This window comes from Mixophyes fleayi, chromosome 1 (genome assembly GCF_038048845.1).
Source record: "Mixophyes fleayi isolate aMixFle1 chromosome 1, aMixFle1.hap1, whole genome shotgun sequence".
NCBI lineage: Eukaryota > Metazoa > Chordata > Amphibia > Anura > Limnodynastidae > Mixophyes > Mixophyes fleayi.
In genome coordinates this window covers 190091893-190116447 of record NC_134402.1, presented here as the reverse complement: position 1 = coordinate 190116447, position 24555 = coordinate 190091893, and the positions used below count along the sequence as shown (strand labels likewise).

Genomic DNA, 24555 nt, shown 5'->3' with positions numbered 1-24555 from the left:
AGTAGCCACTGAGTGTACATATTATGAAAGAAAATATGGTTTTAATTTGAATTATGTACAGAATTGTTATGTTGTGATGCTGCTCTTCAGTATATTGAGTAGTATACATATCTTTCTTTATACAATTGGGAGTTCTATGTTTGAATTATCCTGCACCATATATATTTGTACAGTTGCCCTTAAGAGTGAAAATCAAGATATTATTATCACAGTATATTTATATTTGAAAATACATTTCAAGAAAAACTAGGGGGGAATGATTGTGCTTGTCTTTTGGCAGAAGGATCACAGGTGGCAAAGTGCAGTGATTCAGATAAACGTAAATCCAATGTTACATTCCTGGGTTCAAAGTCATCAAACATTTTTTTCAACTGGGCAACAACTACTGGTTTGGGTAGGGTTGGAATTAGTCAGTCAGTAACCTTTTCACGGACCTCTCAATACAATATGTCAAATTACATACAGAACTTGCTTAAGGCAAAGGAGTGTCATACACCTCACTCTAAAAAAGTAACACAGGTGGTTTAGCAACGACAACTTTTATTATTTAGTCTTTGAGACAGCAAGGGGACCACAGTCACAAACAAGTGTTATTCTATATTGGGACTGACAACCAAGCATTTGGAATGGACTGGAAGTTTCACACGCGTCCGCCTGGACTAAGGGATGTATTTGTGATCATTTTTTTCAGCATACAAATAGGTATGGATACATATTTCTTTATTATTTACACAATTTTTTTTATAAGATTAAAAAATACAATGATTTCACCGGTGGTTTGTGAACTATATGTTAAGTGTTTGTACAGTATATATTATCTTTAGTTTGCAAAGTGATATATCGCTCTATCTATCTATCTATCTATCTATCTATCTATCTATCTATCTGTAAAAATCATTGAGTGAATAGCCTTTATGTGCAGTAAGAATTAGCTACAAAAGAATTGTCAAAAATATGCAATATGCCACAGGTAATAAAATGCAACCCAAATACTAAGATTTAATCAGCCTGGGTTGTATAGTATAGTACATTGTGTTCAGATATAATTTTCACCCTAAAAATTGTATATTTTTATAACTTTACATTTTAAATTTATTAATGGTTTAACAGTCAAATATTTATTATAAGATCATTAAAAAAATTTTTATTTTATGGCATATTAGATTATAAGTAGTTCTCCTGTGATTAGTATTGTGTTATTTGCGAGAATTATCACTTTTACAATTATTGTGTTTGATGGAGAATGATGAAAAAAATACTAGTGGAAAAGGAAAAAGTGGCTTAAAATGTTATATAGAGCAGTTATTAGCTTTTCACGTGCTATCTGACAATCTTCTGCATAAAGTTTCTAAAATAGTCCCAATACCAATATAATACCAAATACCAATGATAATATCTAAATAAACGAAATAGTATCTTTGATATGCAGAACTGCATCACAAATAAATATGTGTAAAACTATATGTTATAACTTTCTGGCATTTTTGTAAACTGTCGCAAATTGTTAACCCTCTATGTGCCCCTTTAAATCATCCCTGTTTGCCAGTAAAAGTCCCTTCACTCTTATGCATGGTTCAGTACAGTGACTACTGCTGAACAGGGCAGGTGGGATTAAATATGAATTAGAGTATTGTTACATATGTTGATAGAAGATTTTTATAAAAAAAATCAGTTTCATATTTTGCAGTCATCCCTGTTAATACATTATAAATAATAAATGTTTACTCAAGTGGGGATACATTGGGAATATCTGGTTTTAACAAAATTCCAGGTTACTTCAGGTTATGCTTGAGCTTTTAAAGAGCAGCTGCAAAATAATCTTGTTTTTATTTTTCCACTAGTACTTATTAGGCTGTGCGAGTCATTTCATTTGCTGATAGTATTATTAATTTAGGCTTATACTATGGAATTGTTTGGTTAGACTAATGTTAGTTGTGTGGTTAAGGCTATGGTTAAGGTATGGGATATGTTCACATTGCTAACTAAGGCTTTGACTACTGTTATTACTAGGATTATTACTAATGGTTAGGATAAGGACAAGCAATAATGTGGTGCCTGTTGTATTCCTATATCACCATGGTTCTGAGAGACAGGGTCATTTCAATTCTTTGCCTATATAGGTACCATTACTAGTAAAACTGAAGTTAGAAAAACATACAGAACAGATTTCCCTGTGAAAAAATGTAGGATTTTCTAAAACAACGACTATTAAAATAAAAAAATAAACCATAAGTAACTATAGCATTAAGTTTAGAATGGTAGTCTGTGACCAAGCAACTTTAGTTTATACTATTCCAAAAATGAGCAATAGAAATGAATATATAATTGCATCTTCATACACTCTTCTGTTGATAGAAATACATTTGGTTGGATGCAAATTTATAATCTGTTCATATCTGTATTGGTCAGACTGATTGTGAGACAGATACAAAAGTGTATAATTGGTGGTGGCAGCTATTCATGTACTGTATGTGGTTTATATGCTTATGTATGCATATTGTAACTGAACTAGTGAATTTCTGTGGTTGGAGTCAGAAGAAGTCCCCCTCTTGGAGACAAGCATGCTGCCATGAAGTAACAGGTGCTACATATGAATGAGCTCTCTAAGAATCAGTAATGCTAAATAATATGTGAGCAATTCCACAAAAAGACGGTTTCAGTTGTTTCAAATTGTGACCTGGTTAATGCTGATTCCCCTGCTCTGCCCTTAGCATACACCAGTTTTTATCTTTAACTAAAACATTCCTAAAAATGGTGGTTGTCACTAAGGCTCTTATATTGTTGATGGCGCTAACAAGAAAGTCATTACAATTTAGACAGTTTGTAATGTAATTTGCGACCACAGCATTTGTGACAGAGGCAGAACTGCCACAGAGGAAAGAGGGGCTGGGAAAGCCGATACACCCTCCCAAAGTCCCCACTCTGCTTACATTGGGGTTCACTGTGCATGTGGCGGCCGTAGTCAGAATGTCCCTGGGAGGGTGGACGAGCATCGCTGGGCCCTACCCCAAATTTTGTTATAAGACACAGTGATGTCTTATTCTACCTCTGATTAGTTAATTACTGTTATAACCTCTACAGTATCTCATTCCACAAACGACATGGGTGAAGTGCACAGATGTATTTGAAAATATCATTGAATACTGCCAAATATTTTCAAGGATTTGCCACAATATTGCTTGAAATGTAGGAAATTTAGTGTTGTCATTGCAATGAAAAAATAAAGCATTCAAGCAGGGGCTTGGGGTGTGAATATTTAATTTACAGGAGAGGCAGTTCTCCAGGTTACTTGTTTTCCATGTTTTCATACACTCGTACTTGAGATCCATTTTAGAGGGCTCATTCATATGTAGCACCTGTTACTTCATGGCAGCATGCTTGTCTCCAAGAGGGGGACTTCTTCTGACCAGAGAAATTCACTAGTTCAATTACAATATGCATACATAAGCATAGAAACCACATACTGTACATGAACAGTTGCCACCACCAATTACACATCTTTGTATCAGTCTCACAATGGTGAAAGATGTTATTAACCACTGTGAGACACTTCACTTAAACTGAAGTTCAGTGGTATAATCATGAAATATTGACGCAAATAAGGAATGACAGACACTGTGGTATAACAATTAAAGAGTTAGATAATTTACTTGTAGGTTTCTCAACTAGATACAAGAGTCACAAACTAGGGCAGGAATTCCCAGGCAAAACACTTTGGTCTTTAGCGGAAGATGACCAGGGCACTTATTTAAGTTCACAGGAGAGATTTCAAATAACTGTCACTGAGACTAGCTTTTATATTGATAATCAGACCTCATAAGATGTGATAATTACATACAACAGTAGATGGCAGCAGCACTAAACAGGTTATTTGGTTATTCTACTGTTTGCTTCATTTAAGGGCATAGGCTATCTGAAAAAATATTTTGCTACAATCACATGCTAGACATAATTGTAATTGTGCCTTCCAAAACCGACAACATTAAATGATAAAAAGAAAAGAATATTTAATACGGACAGAATAATATGTATATACATTATAGGCCTGATTCATTAAGGAAAGTTAAGCAAAAAATTGAGTAATTTTTTTCAAGTTTTCTGGACAAAACCATGTTGCAATGTAAGGGGTGCAGATTAGTTTATTATTTTCCACATAAGGAAAATACTGTCTGTTTTTTCATGTAGCACACAAATACTTGATAGCTTATTTGTACAGTAAATTGCTAAAACTTAAAGTTGATCTAGGACATGTCCTACCCCAAATATAAATCTGCCATCACATTTTAAATTTACCTCCCCTTCAATCAACATGGTTTTGCCTTACTCACTTACTTTTGCTTAACTTTCCTTAATGAATTAGGCCCTATATTTTGTGATACAAAATGGGTCGTTCTGAAGAGCTCAGTGACTTCAAGCGTGGTACTGTGATAGGATGCCACCTTTGCAATAAGAGGGTTTGTGAAATTTCATCCCTGCTGGATATTCCATGGTCAACTGTAAGTGATATTATTAGAAATTGGAGACGTTTAGGAACAACAGCAACTCAGCCACGAAGCGGAAGACCATGTAAATTCACAGAGTGGGGTCAAAGTTTGGTAAGGCGCATGGTGCGTAAAAGTCGCCAACGCTCTGCTAGCTGAAGAGATCCAAACTTTCACTGGCATTAATGTAAGCACAAAAACTGTGCGGGGAGAGGTTAATGGAATGAGTTTCATGGCCGAGCAGCTGCATGCAAGCCTCACATCACCAAGATCAATGTCAAGCGTCGGATGGAGTGGTGTAAAGCACACCGCCACTGGACTGTGGAGCAGTGGAAACATGTTCTGTGGATTGACAAATCACACTTCTCTGTTTGGCAGTCAGGTGGGCGAGTGCCAGGAGAACATTACCTGTCTGACTGCATTATGCTGATTGTGAAGTTTGGTGGAGGAGGGATAATGGTATGGAGCTGTTTTTCAGGGTTTGGAATAGGCCCCTTATCTCCAGTGAAGGGCAATCTTAATGCTTCAGCATACAAAGTCATTTTGGACAATGCTATGCTTCCAACTTTGTGGCAACAGTTTCGGGAAGGCCCTTTTCTATTCCAACATGACTGTGCCCCAGTGCACAAAGCAGGGACTACAAAGACATGGCTTGATTATTTCAGTTTGGAAGAACTTGACTTGCACACACAGTGCCCTGACCTCAACCCTATCGAACACATTTGGGATGAACTGGAATGAAGATTGCGAGCTAGGTCTTCTCGTCCAACATCAGTGCTTGACCTCATAAATGCTCTACAGAATGAATGGGCACAAATTCCCACAGAAACACTCCAACATCTTGTGGAAAGCCTTCCTAGAAGAGTGGAAGCTGATATTGCTGCAAAAAGGGGACCAACTCCATTTTAAAGTATATCTGTTTCAATACAATGTCATTACAGTTCATGTTGGTGTAATGGTCAAGCGTCTGAATACTGTTGTCCATATAGTGTATTTCGAGAGGTGATAACAGTCAGCTCTGGCAGTGGTATTCTGAATTGAGATGTTTCTGCAGTTTTGACCACTTAGTCGGGGCACTTCCCTTACTTAATTTCCGCTGCTACAGCATAACTGGATGTTACTGCTAGTCCCCAGGTACAGATGTCATTACAGCAGTCGCTACAGACACTTTGGGGCTCATACTGAGTTAGGCATACCCCCATTTGCTGGCATAAAATATGCAAACTTTCGCATGACCCCCCAAAAAAGTGTACGCCTATGTCACTCAATAGATACCTGGCACTTGTGCCTCCTTACACATGGTGAAGTGCAACAGAGGAAGGGAAAGAGCTTGCAAATGCAGACCGAGTACAGGAAGGGCATGTTGTGATTGCGAACTGAGACAGACCCGCATAGAGACGGGTCTGTCAGTGTATGCCTGTCAGTAGCCGTATCACTCCTTGGTGCATGAAGGCTGGTGCAAATACACGCTGATCATGATGACGATGATGAAAGTCGCCGCTTATAATTGTGGATTCACCTCTGAAGCTGATAGGTGTTTTCTTCATTGATCGCTAGAGATTTTTTAAATTGAAATCAAAACCTAATAGCAATTGCTTTTTTTGTTATCAAAAACAAATATTAAAAAAACTTTTCTTTTACTTATGACCTGGCTGGGTGTTAGTGTATTTGGATGTAAGAACATCTAATGTAAACCTGGCACATATGATACTGGTACGGAGCTGGATGTATCTTTAGATACCTCATACTCAGCATATTGGTGTAAATACGATGTGATAAGGTGTAGCTTTTAAGAGCTTATTTTTGATGCATAAGTATAAAACTCATCCCCTTTGCCTCCTTCCCAGGATTCTTCCAGTACTAGAATGTCTCAGGCAAGCAGAGATGTTTAGGCTCCAATGCCTTTGGCATCTAATACAGAAGTGGGTAGCCATCAAACACACCCACAATTGTCTCTGATGTGGCAATATTTTACAATGCCAAGATACAGTTCTGTAAAGGACTCACCAACAATTAGTTGCAATCTATGCAGTGCAGTAGTGCATAGGGCCTGGTGAGCACCTGAAATAACCAAGAACATAAATATAGATTAAAACATATCATGTTCTTCATTAACAATGTGCAATAGCTCAAAATTGATTTCCTAAAATGTTAACATAGGAAGCCATATGAAAAGGTCATTGTGAAGTAATATATGGGCTTTGCTGAAAAACTTAACAAGAAACATACATTTTAAAGTATTGCTTAGTTTAATACTATTTCCACATTTCCTTTTTTAGCCTATATATATAGTTGTAAGCAAAAGTTTGGGTATCCATGGTTAAATCTCTTCTCTTGCCTTAACCTGTGTGTCCATTTGCCTCTTAGCCTTCTCCTTCTGGATTACCCAACTCTCCAGTCCATCAAGAATGTTGCACCAGACTAAACTTTCTTTTCCTGCAACTCCTCATTTGCTATATCCCTTAGCAACTTCCTTCACTGGCTTGTCCAAAATCCAATTCAAGCCTTACATTGCTAAACTTATCACAAGATAATACTGCTACTTGACCACTATGCTCTGACTTTGAACTTCCTCTCATTCCCAGCTCAAGGACTTCTCCCAGGTTTGACCTCTAGAACTCCTTACCTTGCCCTACCAGTCTATCCCCTAATATAAATCTCTATATATAAATATCTCAAAAATTGGCTTGTATGGGATAAGGATGTCTGTAATATACAGTTAAGCACATGTGCAACACAGGGAATGTGTTTGTAATTGCAATGTTTGGGGCAACACATAAACAACTTCCTGTAGGCTCAGAAAAATAAAAAACTGTTTCAAATTGCAGTCAATCAGTTTCTGTTCAGCACCCAGTAGTGTGTTTAAAATTGTGAGCTCAACTCGGATATTAATTTAGTCCAATTAAATATGCAGAGACAGTTTATGCATCTCTAGTACCCACGGCTTATAATAGCAGTATAACAGGTTAATAAGAATAGTACTGCTACATTTCTTCACCAATCAGCAATTTCATCAGAGGAATATAACACTGAGTGTCACCTCCAACAGTAGAAAACTATTTTTCTGTTGTAACTGACACTCTGTGAGTGTATGCTGGCCACTGAACATCCCAGGATTGAGAAGTGACCATTGCTGCTGGAAAACTCACACTGGTAGCTGTTATCCACTTGAAAGGCACCCTCAAACAGATTTGACCCTCAGTCCAGGATTTGCGCTTGCCACCAAATAGGCTGGCTATTGAACATTCTAGGATTGAGATGTGACCACCACTGCTGGAGAATTCACACTAATAACTATCTATCTGGAAGGGTAAGCAGTTGGCTCTCGCTGTTTAAACTCTTTGAGAACGGATGCAAACCGTCCCTACCATTTTATGTGAGACAGTTTTATTGGTCAGCTCTGTGGTTGCTTTTCTGAAACTGTGATTAACATTCTACTTAAAAAACGTCTTGCTGGAATTTATGTGGAATTTATTATGAGATTCTAATTACAGGACTGGAAAAGAACAAACAGTTTCTACATATTTAATTGGACTGAATTAATATCCGAGTAGAGACCAGACTATTAAACACACTACTGGGTGGTGAACAAACTCATTGACTGCGATTTGATACAGTTTTTCATTTTTCTGACCCCACAGGAAGTTGTTTATATGTTGCCCCAACCAATGGTAGAGTTTATGATATCGAGTTAACATTACCCAGGATATTGTATATAATTTTATAGATGCTCAAGGTCCATTCATAAATTTATTCATTTTATTGAATTTATCTGCATTGGTGTTTATTTTATTTGTAGACTACTGTTAGCGCTCACATTTTTTCTTTGATTGCTTCACAGTCACTAAACTGACAGCAAAAATAACACCATACTGCATCTCTTAAATCACAAGAGCATTTCTTTAATAATAAGAAGAACGATAATAATAATATTTGTATGTTGTAAAGAACAACTGTATTAATATATTTTATAACCTTTGTTACAGCAGTAAGTGAAGGACAATCAGCTACATCAGACACAACTACATCTCTAACAACAAGCCCACTAACAGCAACTGCCTCTGAATCTACAACAACAGAGGTGACAACTTTAACAACAACTCCAGTAGCAACAGATACAACAACTACACCTGTAACTACATCAATTTTACCAACAACATCATCAACTATTGCTACAACAGAAACAACTACATCTCAAACAACAAGCCCACTAACAACGAGTGTATCTGAATCTACAACAGAAGTGATAACTCTAACAACAACTTCAGTAACAACAGATACAACAACTACACCTGTAACAACTGTAACTACAACAGTTTTACCAACAACATCTTCAACTATTGCAACAACAACAGAAACAACTACATCTCTAACAACAAACCCAGTAACAACAACTGCCTCTGAATCTACAACAGAAGTGACAACTCTAACAACAACTCCAATAACAACAGATACATCAACAACTACACCAATTACAACTGTAACTACAACAGTTTTACCGACAACAACAGAAACTGTTCCAACAACAACAGAAACAACTACATCTCTAACAACAAGCCCATTAACAACAACTGATTTTGAATCTACAACAACAGAAGTGACAACTCTAACAACAACTCCAATAACAACAGATACATCAACAACTACACCAATAACAACTGTAACTACAACAGTTTTACCGACAACAACAGAAACTATTCCAACAACAACAGAAACAACTACATCTCTAACAACAATCCCATTAACATCAACTGTTTCTGAATCTACAACAACAGAGGTGACAACTCTATCAACAACTTCAGTAACAACAGATACAACAACTACACCTGTAACAACTGTAACAACAACAGAAACAACTACATCTCTAACAACAAACCCAGTAACAACAACTGCCTCTGAATCTACAACAACAGAAGTGACAACTCTAACAACAACTCCAATAACAACAGATACATCAACAACTACACCAATTACATCTGTAACTACAACAGTTTTACCGACAACAACAGAAACTATTCCAACAACAACAGAAACAACTACATCTCTAACAACAAGCCCATTAACAACAACTGCTTCTGAATCTACAACAACAGAAGTGACAACTCTAACAACAACTCCAGTAACAACAGATACATCAACAACTACACCAATAACAACTGTAACTACAACAGTTTTACCGACAACAACAGAAACTATTCCAACAACAACAGAAACAACTACATCTCTAACAACAAGCCCATTAACAACAACTGCTTCTGAATCTACAACAACAGAAGTGACAACTCTAACAACAACTCCAATAACAACAGATACATCAACAACTACACCAATTACAACTGTAACTACAACAGTTTTACCGACAACAACAGAAACTATTCCAACAACAACAGAAACAACTACATCTCTAACAACAAGCCCATTAACAACAACTGTTTCTGAATCTACAACAACAGAGGTGACAACTCTATCAACAACTTCAGTAACAACAGATACAACAACTACACCTGTAACAACTGTAACCACAACAGTTTTACCGACAACAACAGAAACTATTCCAACAACAGAAACAACTACATCTCTAACAACAAACCCAGTAACAACAACTGCCTCTGAATCTACAACAACAGAAGTGACAACTCTAACAACAACTCCAATAACAACAGATACATCAACAACTACACCAATTACAACTGTAACTACAACAGTTTTACCGACAACAACAGAAACTATTCCAACAACAACAGAAACAACTACATCTCTAACAACAAACCCAGTAACAACAACTGCCTCTGAATCTACAACAACAGAAGTGACAACTCTAACAACAACTCCAATAACAACAGATACATCAACAACTACACCAATTACAACTGTAACTACAACAGTTTTACCGACAACAACAGAAACTATTCCAACAACAACAGAAACAACTACATCTCTAACAACAAGCCCATTAACAACAACTGTTTCTGAATCTACAACAACAGAAGTGACAACTCTAACAACAACTCCAATAACAACAGATACATCAACAACTACACCAATTACAACTGTAACTACAACAGTTTTACCGACAACAACAGAAACTATTCCAACAACAACAGAAACAACTACATCTCTAACAACAAGCCCATTAACAACAACTGTTTCTGAATCTACAACAACAGAGGTGACAACTCAATCAACAACTTCAGTAACAACAGATACAACAACTACACCTGTAACAACTGTAACCACAACAGTTTTACCGACAACAACAGAAACTATTCCAACAACAACAGAAACAACTACATCTCTAACAACAAACCCAGTAACAACAACTGCCTCTGAATCTACAACAACAGAAGTGACAACTCTAACAACAACTCCAATAACAACAGATACATCAACAACTACACCAATTACAACTGTAACTACAACAGTTTTACCGACAACAACAGAAACTATTCCAACAACAACAGAAACAACTACATCTCTAACAACAAGCCCATTAACAACAACTGTTTCTGAATCTACAACAACAGAGGTGACAACTCTTTCAACAACTTCAGTAACAACAGATACAACAACTACACCTGTAACAACTGTAACTACAACAGTTTTACCAACAACATCTTCAACTATTGTAACAACAACAGAAACAACTACATCTCTAACAACAAACCCAGTAACAACAACTGCCTCTGAATCTACAACAACAGAAGTGACAACTCTAACAACAACTAAAATAACAACAGATACATCAACAACTACACCAATTACAACTGTAACCACAACAGTTTTACCGACAACAACAGAAACTATTCCAACAACAGAAACAACTACATCTCTAACAACAAGCCCATTAACAACAACTGCTTCTGAATCTACAACAACAGAAGTGACAACACTAACAACAACTCCAATAACAACAGATACATCAACAACTACACCAATTACAACTGTAACTACAACAGTTTTACCGACAACAGAAACTATTCCAACAACAACAGAAACAACTACATCTCTAACAACAAGCCCATTAACAACAACTGCTTTTGAATCTACAACAACAGAAGTGACAACTCTAACAACAATTCCAATAACAACAGATACATCAACAACTACACCAATTACAACTGTAACTACAACAGTTTTACCGACAACAACAGAAACTATTCCAACAACAACAGAAACAACTACATCTCTAACAACAAGCCCATTAACAACAACTGTTTCTGAATCTACAACAACAGAGGTGACAACTCTATCAACAACTTCAGTAACAACAGATACAACAACTACACCTGTAACAACTGTAACCACAACAGTTTTACCGACAACAACAGAAACTATTCCAACAACAACAGAAACAACTACATCTCTAACAACAAACCCAGTAACAACAACTGCCTCTGAATCTACAACAACAGAAGTGACAACTCTAACAACAACTCCAATAACAACAGATACATCAACAACTACACCAATTACAACTGTAACTACAACAGTTTTACCGACAACAACAGAAACTATTCCAACAACAACAGAAACAGCTACATCTCTAACAACAAGCTCATTAACAACAACTGCTTTTGAATCTACAACAACAGAAGTGACAACTCTAACAACAACTCCAATAACAACAGATACATCAACAACTACACCAATTACAACTGTAACTACAACAGTTTTACCGACAACAGCAGAAACTATTCCAACAACAACAGAAACAACTACATCTCTAACAACAAACCCAGTAACAACAACTGCCTCTGAATCTACAACAACAGAAGTGACAACTCTAACAACAACTCCAATAACAACAGATACATCAACAACTACACCAATTACAACTGTAACTACAACAGTTTTACCGACAACAACAGAAACTAATCCAACAACAACAGAAACAACTACATCTCTAACAACAAGCCCATTAACAACAACTGTTTCTGAATCTACAACAACAGAAGTGACAACTCTAACAACAACTCCAATAACAACAGATACATCAACAACTACACCAATTACAACTGTAACTACAACAGTTTTACCGACAACAACAGAAACTATTCCAACAACAACAGAAACAACTACATCTCTAACAACAAGCCCATTAACAACAACTGTTTCTGAATCTACAACAACAGAGGTGACAACTCTATCAACAACTTCAGTAACAACAGATACAACAACTACACCTGTAACAACTGTAACCACAACAGTTTTACCGACAACAACAGAAACTATTCCAACAACAACAGAAACAACTACATCTCTAACAACAAACCCAGTAACAACAACTGCCTCTGAATCTACAACAACAGAAGTGACAACTCTAACAACAACTCCAATAACAACAGATACATCAACAACTACACCAATTACAACTGTAACTACAACAGTTTTACCGACAACAACAGAAACTATTCCAACAACAACAGAAACAACTACATCTCTAACAACAAGCTCATTAACAACAACTGCTTTTGAATCTACAACAACAGAAGTGACAACTCTAACAACAACTCCAATAACAACAGATACATCAACAACTACACCAATTACAACTGTAACTACAACAGTTTTACCGACAACAACAGAAACTATTCCAACAACAACAGAAACAACTACATCTCTAAGAACAAACCCAGTAACAACAACTGCCTCTGAATCTACAACAACAGAAGTGACAACTCTAACAACAACTCCAATAACAACAGATACATCAACAACTACACCAATTACAACTGTAACTACAACAGTTTTACCGACAACAACAGAAACTAATCCAACAACAACAGAAACAACTACATCTCTAACAACAAGCCCATTAACAACAACTGTTTCTGAATCTACAACAACAGAAGTGACAACTCTAACAACAACTCCAATAACAACAGATACATCAACAACTACACCAATTACAACTGTAACTACAACAGTTTTACCGACAACAACAGAAACTATTCCAACAACAACAGAAACAACTACATCTCTAACAACAAGCCCATTAACAACAACTGTTTCTGAATCTACAACAACAGAGGTGACAACTCTATCAACAACTTCAGTAACAACAGATACAACAACTACACCTGTAACAACTGTAACCACAACAGTTTTACCGACAACAACAGAAACTATTCCAACAACAACAGAAACAACTACATCTCTAACAACAAACCCAGTAACAACAACTGCCTCTGAATCTACAACAACAGAAGTGACAACTCTAACAACAACTCCAATAACAACAGATACATCAACAACTACACCAATTACAACTGTAACTACAACAGTTTTACCGACAACAACAGAAACTAATCCAACAACAACAGAAACAACTACATCTCTAACAACAAGCCCATTAACAACAACTGTTTCTGAATCTACAACAACAGAAGTGACAACTCTAACAACAATTCCAATAACAACAGATACATCAACAACTACACCAATTACAACTGTAACTACAACAGTTTTACCGACAACAACAGAAACTATTCCAACAACAACAGAAACAACTACATCTCTAACAACAAGCCCATTAACAACAACTGTTTCTGAATCTACAACAACAGAGGTGACAACTCTATCAACAACTTCAGTAACAACAGATACAACAACTACACCTGTAACAACTGTAACCACAACAGTTTTACCGACAACAACAGAAACTATTCCAACAACAACAGAAACAACTACATCTCTAACAACAAACCCAGTAACAACAACTGCCTCTGAATCTACAACAACAGAAGTGACAACTCTAACAACAACTCCAATAACAACAGATACATCAACAACTACACCAATTACAACTGTAACTACAACAGTTTTACCGACAACAACAGAAACTATTCCAACAACAACAGAAACAACTACATCTCTAACAACAAGCCCATTAACAACAACTGCTTTTGAATCTACAACAACAGAAGTGACAACTCTAACAACAACTCCAATAACAACAGATACATCAACAACTACACCAATTACAACTGTAACTACAACAGTTTTACCGACAACAACAGAAACTATTCCAACAACAACAGAAACAACTACATCTCTAACAACAAACCCAGTAACAACAACTGCCTCTGAATCTACAACAACAGAAGTGACAACTCTAACAACAACTCCAATAACAACAGATACATCAACAACTACACCAATTACAACTGTAACTACAACAGTTTTATCGACAACAACAGAAACTATTCCAACAACAACAGAAACAACTACATCTCTAACAACAAGCCCATTAACAACAACTGTTTCTGAATCTACAACAACAGAAGTGACAACTCTAACAACAACTCCAATAACAACAGATACATCAACAACTACACCAATTACAACTGTAACTACAACAGTTTTACCGACAACAACAGAAACTATTCCAACAACAACAGAAACAACTACATCTCTAACAACAAGCCCATTAACAACAACTGTTTCTGAATCTACAACAACAGAAGTGACAACTCTAACAACAACTCCAATAACAACAGATACATCAACAACTACACCAATTACAACTGTAACTACAACAGTTTTACCGACAACAACAGAAACTATTCCAACAACAACAGAAACAACTACATCTCTAACAACAAGCCCATTAACAACAACTGTTTCTGAATCTACAACAACAGAGGTGACAACTCTTTCAACAACTTCAGTAACAACAGATACAACAACTACACCTGTAACAACTGTAACTACAACAGTTTTACCAACAACATCTTCAACTATTGTAACAACAACAGAAACAACTACATCTCTAACAACAAACCCAGTAACAACAACTGCCTCTGAATCTACAACAACAGAAGTGACAACTCTAACAACAACTCCAATAACAACAGATACATCAACAACTACACTAATTACAACTGTAACTACAACAGTTTTACCGACAACAACAGAAACTATTCCAACAACAACAGAAACAACTACATCTCTAACAACAAGCCCATTAACAACAACTGCTTTTGAATCTACAACAACAGAAGTGACAACTCTAACAACAACTCCAATAACAACAGATACATCAACAACTACACCAATTACAACTGTAACTACAACAGTTTTACCGACAACAACAGAAACTATTCCAACTACAACAGAAACAACTACATCTCTAACAACAAGCCCATTAACAACAACTGTTTCTGACTCTACAACAACAGAGGTGACAACTCTATCAACAACTTCAGTAACAACAGATACAACAACTACACCTGTAACAACTGTAACTACAACAGTTTTACCAACAACATCTTCAACTATTGCAACAACAACAGAAACAACTACATCTCTAACAACAAACCCAGTAACAACAACTGCTTCTGAATCTACAACAACAGAAGTGACAACTCTAACAACAACTCCAATAACAACAGATACATCAACAACTACACCAATTACAACTGTAACTACAACAGTTTTACCGACAACAACAGAAACTATTCCAACAACAACAGAAACAACTACATCTCTAACAACAAGCCCATTAACAACAACTGCTTTTGAATCTACAACAACAGAAGTGACAACTCTAACAACAACTCCAATAACAACAGATACATCAACAACTACACCAATTACAACTGTAACTACAACAGTTTTACCGACAACAACAGAAACTATTCCAACAACAACAGAAACAACTACATCTCTAACAGCAAGCCCATTAACAACAACTGCTTCTGAATCTACAACAACAGAAGTGACAACTCTAACAACAACTCCAATAACAACAGATACATCAACAACTACATCTGTTACAACTGTAACTACAACAGTTTTACCAACAACAACAGAAACTATTCCAACAACAACAGAAACAACTACATCTCTAACAACAAGCCCATTAACAACAACTGCTTTTGAATCTACAACAACAGAAGTGACAACTCTAACAACAACTCCAATAACAACAGATACATCAACAACTACACCAATTACAACTGTAACTACAACAGTTTTACCGACAACAACAGGAACTATTCCAACAACAACAGAAACAACTACATCTCTAACAACAAGCCCATTAACAACAACTGTTTCTGAATCTACAACAACAGAGGTGACAACTCTATCAACAACTTCAGTAACAACAGATACAACAACTACACCTGTAACAACTGTAACTACAACAGTTTTTCCAACAACATCTTCAACTATTGCAACAACAACAGAAACAACTACATCTCTAACAACAAACCCAGTAACAACAATTGCCTCTGAATCTACAACAACAGAAGTGACAACTCTAACAACAACTCCAATAACAACAGATACATCAACAACTACACCAATTATAACTGTAACTACAACAATTTTACCGACAACAGCAGAAACTATTCCAACAACAACAGAAACAACTACATCTCTAACAACAAGTCCATTAACAACAACTGTTTCTGAATCTATAACAACAGAGCTGACAACTCTATTAACAACTTCAGTAACAACAGATACAACAACTACACCTGTAACAACTGTAACTACAACAGTTTTACCGACAACAACAGAAACTATTCCAACAACAACAGAAACAACTACATCTCTAACAACAAGCCCATTAACAGCAACTGCTTCTGAATCTACAACAACAGAAGTGACAACTCTAACAACAACTCCAATAACAACAGATACATCAACAACTACACCAATAACAACTGTAACTACAACAGTTTTACCAACAACAACAGAAACTATTGCAACAACAACAGAAACAACTACATCTCTAACAACAAGTCCATTAACAACAACTGTTTCAGAATCTACAACAACAGAGGTGACAACTCTATCAACAACTTCAGTAACAACAGATACAACAACTACACCTGTAACAACTGTAACTACAACAGTTTTACCGACAACAACAGAAACTATTCCATCAACAACAGAAACAACTACATCTCTAACAACAAGCCCATTAACAACAACTGCTTCTGAATCTACAACAACAGAAGTGACAACTCTAACAACAACTCCAATAACAACAGATACATCAACAACTACACCAATTACAACTGTAACTACAACAGTTTTACCGACAACAACAGAAACTATTCCAACAACAACAGAAACAACTACATCTCTAACAACAAGCCCATTAACATCAACTGTTTCTGAATCTACAACAACAGAGGTGACAACTCTATCAACAACATCAGTAACAACAGATACAACAACTACACCTGTAACAACTGTAACAACAACAGAAACAACTACATCTCTAACAACAAACCCAGTAACAACAACTGCCTCTGAATCTACAACAACAGAAGTGACAACTCTAACAACAACTCCAATAACAACAGATACATCAACAACTACACCAATTACAACTGTAACTACAACAATTTTACCGACAACAGCAGAAACTATTCCAACAACAACAGAAACAACTACATCTCTAACAACAAGCCCATTAACAACAACTGCTTCTGAATCTACAACAACAGAGCTGACAACTCTATCAACAACTTCAGTAACAACAGATACAACAACTACACCTGTAACAACTGTAACTACAACAGTTTTACCAACAACATCTTCAACTATTGCAACAACAGAAACAACTACATCTCTAACAACAAACCCAGTAACAACAAGTGCCTCTGAATCTACAACAACAGAAGTGACAACTCTAACAACAACTCCAAAAACAACAGATACATCGACAACTACTCAAATTACAACTGTAACTACAACAGTTTTACCGACAACAACAGAAAATATTCCAACAACAACAGAAACAACTACATCTCTAACAACAAACCCAGTAACAACAATTACCTCTGAACCTACAACAACAGAAGTGACAACTCTAACAACAACTCCAATAACAACAGATACATCAACAACTACACCAATTACAACTCTAACTACAACAGTTTTACCGACAACAACAGAAACTATTCCAACATCAACAGAAACAACTACATCTCTAACAACAAGCCCATTAACAACAACTGCTTCTGAATCTACAACTACAGAGGTGACAACTCTATCAACAACTTCAGTAACAACAGATACAACAACTACACCTGTAACAACTGTAACTACAACAGTTTTACCGACAACAACAGAAACTATTCCAACAACAACTACATCTCTAACAACAAGCCCATTAACAACAACTGCTTCTGAATCTACAACAACAGAAGTGACAACTCTAACAACAACTCCAATAACAACAGATACATCAACAACTACACCAATTACAACGGTAACTACAACAGTTTTACAGACAACAACAGAAACTATTCCAACAACAACAGAAACAACTACATCTCTAACAACAAGCCCATTAACAACAACTGCTTCTGAATCTACAACAACAAAAGTGACAACTCTAACAACAACTCCAATAACAACAGATACATCAACTACACCAATTACAACTGTAACTACAACAGTTTTACAGACAACAACAGAAACTATTCCAACAACAACAGAAACAACTACATCTCTAACAACAAACCCAGTAACAACAACTTCCTCTGAATCTACAACAACAGAAGTGACAACTCCAATAACAACAGATACATCAACAACTACACCATCAACAACTACACCAATTACAACTGTAACTACAACAGTTTTACCGACAACAACAGAAACTATTCCAACAACAACAGAAACAACTACATCTCTAACAAGTCCACTAACAACAACTGCTTCTGAATCTACAACAACAGAGGTGACAACTCTATCAACAACTTCAGTAACACCAGATACAACAACTACACCTGTAACAACTGTAACTACAACAGTTTTACCGACAACAACAGAAACTTTTCCAACAACAACAGAAGCAACTACATCTCTAACAACAAAACCAGTAACAACAACTGCCTCTGAATCTACAACAACAGAAGTGACAACTCTAACAACAACTCCAATAACAACAGATACATCAACAACTACACCAATTACATCTCTAACTACAACAGTTTTACCGACAACAACAGAAACTATTCCAACAACAACAGAAACAACTACATCTCTAGCAACAAGCACATTAACAACAACTGCTTCTGAATCTACAACAACAGAGGTGACAACTCTATCAACAACTTCAGTAACAACAGATATTATAACTACACCTGTAACAACTGTAACTACAACAGTTTTACCAACAACATCTTCAGCTATTGCAACAACAACAGAAACAACTATAAATCTAACAACAAGCCCATTAACAACAACTTCTTCAGAACTTACAACAGCAGAAGTGACAACTCTACCCACAACTCCAGTAACAACAGATACACCAACAACATCAGCAACAACATTTACATCATTGTTTTCGACAGGTAAGCCCACATGCATACAACATATACTTTGGTTGTGGATACTTGGGCGCAAGTGCATCCTGGCACTTGTGGAGCCACATGTGTGCAGTATAAAGTTTCCCCCATCAAGTTTTGCCCCAACATAAATAATTATTGCCCCTTTTAGCAATCAAAAAGTATTTCTCTTTTAATATAGTTATGTATTAAAATTACTGCCATAATAAAATATTACAATAATATTATCTGCTTAATATAATGAAAAATAAAATTTGTCTCCATAAGTTAATAATAAATTAATTTTTCCCCCTTAATCAATAAATATTTCATAAAATAATAGTGCCTCCTTGTATGTTTTTAATCACAAGAGAGTTCACACTTCATGCTGTTTGTGTGATCTAGCAGAAACAGGTCTAGAAAGTACTGGCATTGTTTTCTTGGCAGTATTGACTAGGTGTTTTGAAACCGCCACACATTGGCGGTAGTTTAACATTCCAGCCTCAAAACACCCTATAGTAAATGCGGTGATTTGGAGTGCTAAACCATCTGAAATTTGCAGCAATGTGTAGTGGTATGAAAACTCAGCCAAACATGCATTTTTGCAAAAGTACTGTAGCCTTTGATATGAATAAGCTCATAGAAAGCTTGATATATGCACATAAGCCAAGTACTTTAAAGTCAATGACCTGATCATGGTCATAGAAAATAGTACCACAGCAAACAACCAAATTGTTTGAAATATTATGGTATACAATGGCAATCTTGTAGGGATTTTTTCTGTTACCATTACCATAGTAATTTCCACAAGGATGGTTAAGAAACTTACAGATGAAGAATTGTGCAGTATGAAATCACTTTTGATGTTTTTTTTTAATGAAGTTTAGTTTCACTGTACATGAATTAATGACTTTTTCACTTTGGATAACCCTCTTGTTAATCTAAATCCATGTCCCTCTTGTACAGAAAACTCGAGATCACCATGTTACCTAAGGTCAAGAGCCAGGTCACGTAGTAGTTCTCTGTCTTGTAGGAATAAAACCATGCATAGATTTTCAACAGAGATATATTGAAGCTGTGGATTAAAGAGCTGTGTAGGGTGTATAATGTGCACCTTTCCACTGCAACAGTTGCATCTTTAATTAAGGAAATTAAGGGGCGCCCCTATATTCTCTATATATCGCCGTTTACAGTCACGTAATTCATAATCTTATTCATATTCTGAAAAATATAAATTGTGAGAATTTAATGAGCTGGTTAATATAGGGTGATGTAAATTTAAGCTTGCAGATGTCATATATGCATCTATTCATTAGCAAATGCTATTCCGTGAGTAATCAACATGTCCACTATTTTTACTTGTTTGCTATTTCCTTGTATACGCAAAATACATCACTGTACCAGTTGTGATGGGTGCTGTTTTCACTACAGCCACTGAATAATATCACATTCAAAGTTTACTTTATTGCAAAAAACTCTTACGGTGAAAACGGGCAATAGCATTTTCCTAATAAATACGCCCTTATGACTGGGTGTTCTCGGGTTTTTAAGTGAAAGTACTTAATTTGAGACCTGTCTTCTGTTTAAAAAGCACCTGAAATAGATTAGAAATTGACAGGGAATAGTAGCATAATAGAATATACAATTTTTTCTGAAATAATTTTTAAAAAAATCACCAAATTGCATATAAATAAATGAAAACTACCAAATGAAAACAAATGTTCAGATACAGAAAAATAAAATTTGTGATCACATACGTAGTTGTAAAGCGTGAAGTCAGCAAGTAGAATAATTAGAAAAACAGTTTATATTGTTAAGGCTGAAATAGAAATGCTATTTAATTTCTTGTTATAGATAGATGAATTTTATTTGCAAACTAATTTGACTACTATTTTTACTGCTACTATATTATCAGCAAATACACCAGCATTGACAACCACTAAATTGATTCTGGATGCATCAACAACAAGCAAGATAACAGCTGCTTCACCCACTACCACTGGAACAACAGCATTGTTAACTACACAGGGTAAGATTGTGATGATTTGTTTCACTATAGACTAAAGTGAACATTGAATGTACATAGCTCGTTTTTATATCAGGAAATCCAGCGTAACAAAGTCTGGTCTACCTTCTGTAACTCTTCTGCCATACAGGTATATGTTATAGTCTTTATTCAGGTATCTTCAGGATTTATGACCAGGGGCTGGCTGACAGATTTTAGCCCAGTGGGCGACTCTCGGCTCAGCCGCCTATTAAGAACATTTCAAACGAAAAAGTGCAGGTTGACCAGTGACCAAGCCCAAGGTAGCCCATTATGGGACCAGCCCAGCCAGGCCATGATTTTGACATTGAGTTGGATGACGATACAGAAATATGTTTACTTGAATTATGTATCATTTTGTATGAAACAGAAATAAGAGGGGTCATTTCTAGTGCTAAAAACTGTGTTTGTGCTGCAGAAAAGCTGTTTTCTTCCTGGGTTCTGATATCAAGCTCCTATTTTTGATCTTTTTGTTTTTGGCGTAGGACAGGGATTGATACTGCAAGATGGCAATGATTGTAGTTATTTGCTCAAAATAAGAATTTGACATAGCCAGACAGAGCTGTTAAAGCCAGTTTTATATCACTGCATGGTAGTTCTTAGTAACGAGTCCTTACTGTTAATAGGATGTCTTTTGCACCGTCTATGTGCATTTCAGAGGGAAAGTGAAATAGTGCAATGTTCCTTATTGACATTAGTTATATAAAACAAAAATAGGATTAAATGAGCAATATACTGGAAGAAAATAAAGTTTTAATTAATTAAATAATGAGGTAGACCATATGTGATTTTAAGTATAACTTTCAGATGCTGCTTTTACATTTAATCACTGTGCATACTTCACTCACATTACAAATCCAGTAGGTTCAAAATCTAGAAATTGAAAGTTTATAATTGCTGTTGCTTGGGTATTTGTTCATAAACACAGACCAGGGATGTAACTAGAACTGTGGGAGCCCCTTTGCAAAAGTTTGAAGGGCCCTCAAGGTTTCTAGAACACCCTGCACTTCCCTCTCTCACCTTGCAATCCGTTCCACAACTCTGAACTTCACTTCCTGCTCAGAGAGGAAGGAGACACCAGATTTCCTGTCTCCTCTGGACTTAATTTATTTTAGGAGCCCCAGAGTGGCAGGTTACATGCACAGCATTCTTGGGCTTCAGCTGTCAGACAGCAGGGAGCTCATTAAGTTCCTTACTAGCTGTTGACATGGCAACAGAGAGCAGAGCCTGGAGTAGCAAGGATAGCAGCTACACAGGTGACCCTGATAGGCTGACTCAGCTGCTTGACCTTGAATCAGCAGCTCTACTAATACAATGGTAATTACATCCTCGATGCAGACATGATCATTCACCAATTGTTTCTTCCTACAGTCACTAAAAGTATATTGGCTAAACAATTTATTAAGGAAACATCTGGGGCAGTGTTGGGAAACACAATTGTCATTTTGAAATTAGTTTTGTTTGATTTTAGACACAGTGCTGTAAATCACAGGAAAATATCTTATCCAAAAAAAACCCAAATATATACACATATCATACTTGCTCACTCTCCAGGTAGGTCTCCTGGACTCCTGGGAGAGCATGTCAGAGGATTGGGCTGCTTAATGACACAATTCATGGCACATAGCGTCATTTTGGCCTTGCCCCCCTTGTCTTCACAGAATCGCATGGGGGGAGTTTAAAATAATCTGATTCAAAACAACCCACAGTCGCACTTCACCTGCCTTCAAAGGTCTCTCGTAGGTGTAACAGAAAAAGTCAGCAAGTATGATATACACCGAACAGCCAAAACAATAAAACCATTGACAAGTGAAGTGAATAACATTGATTATCTCCTTACAATGCCACCGGTCAAGGGTTAAAATATATTAGGCAGCAAATGAACAGTCAGTTTTTGAAGTTGATGTGGTGGAAGCATCTTTGACAATGGCCAAATTTGGATGGCTAGATGATTGAGTCAGAACATAACCAAAATGGCAGGTCTTTGAGGGGTGTTCCCAATACGAAATGGTTATACCTACCAAAAGTGGTCCTAGAAAGGATAGCCAGTGAACCGGCGATAGGGTCATGGGCACCCAAGGCACATTAACGTGTATGGGGAGGGGTAAAGGCTAGCCTGTCTGCCCCAATCCCACAAAAGACCTACTGTAGCATAAATTACTGAAAAGTTAATTCTGGCTAGGATAAAATAGTTACAGAACACACAATTCATCACAGCTTACTGTGCTAAAGGGTTGATTAGCAAAAGATCTGTCACATTGCCCATGCTCACCCCTGTTTGCCTTGGAAAGTGGATATAATTGGGCTTGTGAGCGCCAGATCTGAACCAAGGGGTCATGAAAGACGTTGGCCTGGTCTCATGAATCACATTTTTTTTTATATATAGATACATCAACAACTGCGCCAATAACAACTGTAATTAAAACAGTTTTACCAACAACGTTATCAACTATTGAGACAACAGAAATAACTACATCCAAAACAACAAGCCCACTAACAACTACGGTCTCTGAATCTACAACAACAGAGGTGACAACTCTAAGAACAACTCCAGTAACAACAGATACATCAACTACTCCTGTAACAACTCTAACTACAACAGTTTTACCAACAACATCTTCAACTATTGCAACAACAACAGAAACAACTACATCTCTAACAACAAACCCATTAACAACAACTGCTTCTGAAACTACAACCACAGAGGGCACAACTCTACCAACAACTCCAGTAG

At 36.5% G+C, this 24555-nt stretch overlaps 1 protein-coding gene across 1 annotated transcript; it reads left to right on the top strand.

Annotated features, from left to right (window-relative positions):
- The first annotated feature begins 437 nt into the window (after window positions 1–437).
- On the top strand, window positions 438–24555 carry LOC142142294 (uncharacterized). Its single transcript, XM_075200368.1, has 9 exons — window positions 438–702; window positions 8468–9037; window positions 14621–15009; window positions 15127–15267; window positions 17235–17334; window positions 19499–19804; window positions 21693–21806; window positions 24208–24401; window positions 24526–24555. The coding sequence occupies exons 1-9, from the start codon at window positions 627–629 to the stop codon at window positions 24553–24555; spliced, it is 1920 nt and encodes a 639-aa protein (XP_075056469.1). The 5' UTR covers window positions 438–626.

What these genes read in the sequence shown, in the direction of transcription:
- LOC142142294 (XM_075200368.1), top strand. Translation starts at nt 627, where the DNA reads ATGGACTGGAAGTTTCACACGCGTCCGCCTGGACTAAGGGATGTATTT. An exon ending in TACATCATTGTTTTCGACAG is followed by an intron (nt 19,805 to 21,692) that starts GTAAGCCCACAT and finishes CTATATTATCAG; the next exon opens with CAAATACACCAGCATTGACA. An exon ending in AGCATTGTTAACTACACAGG is followed by an intron (nt 21,807 to 24,207) that starts GTAAGATTGTGA and finishes TTTTATATATAG; the next exon opens with ATACATCAACAACTGCGCCA.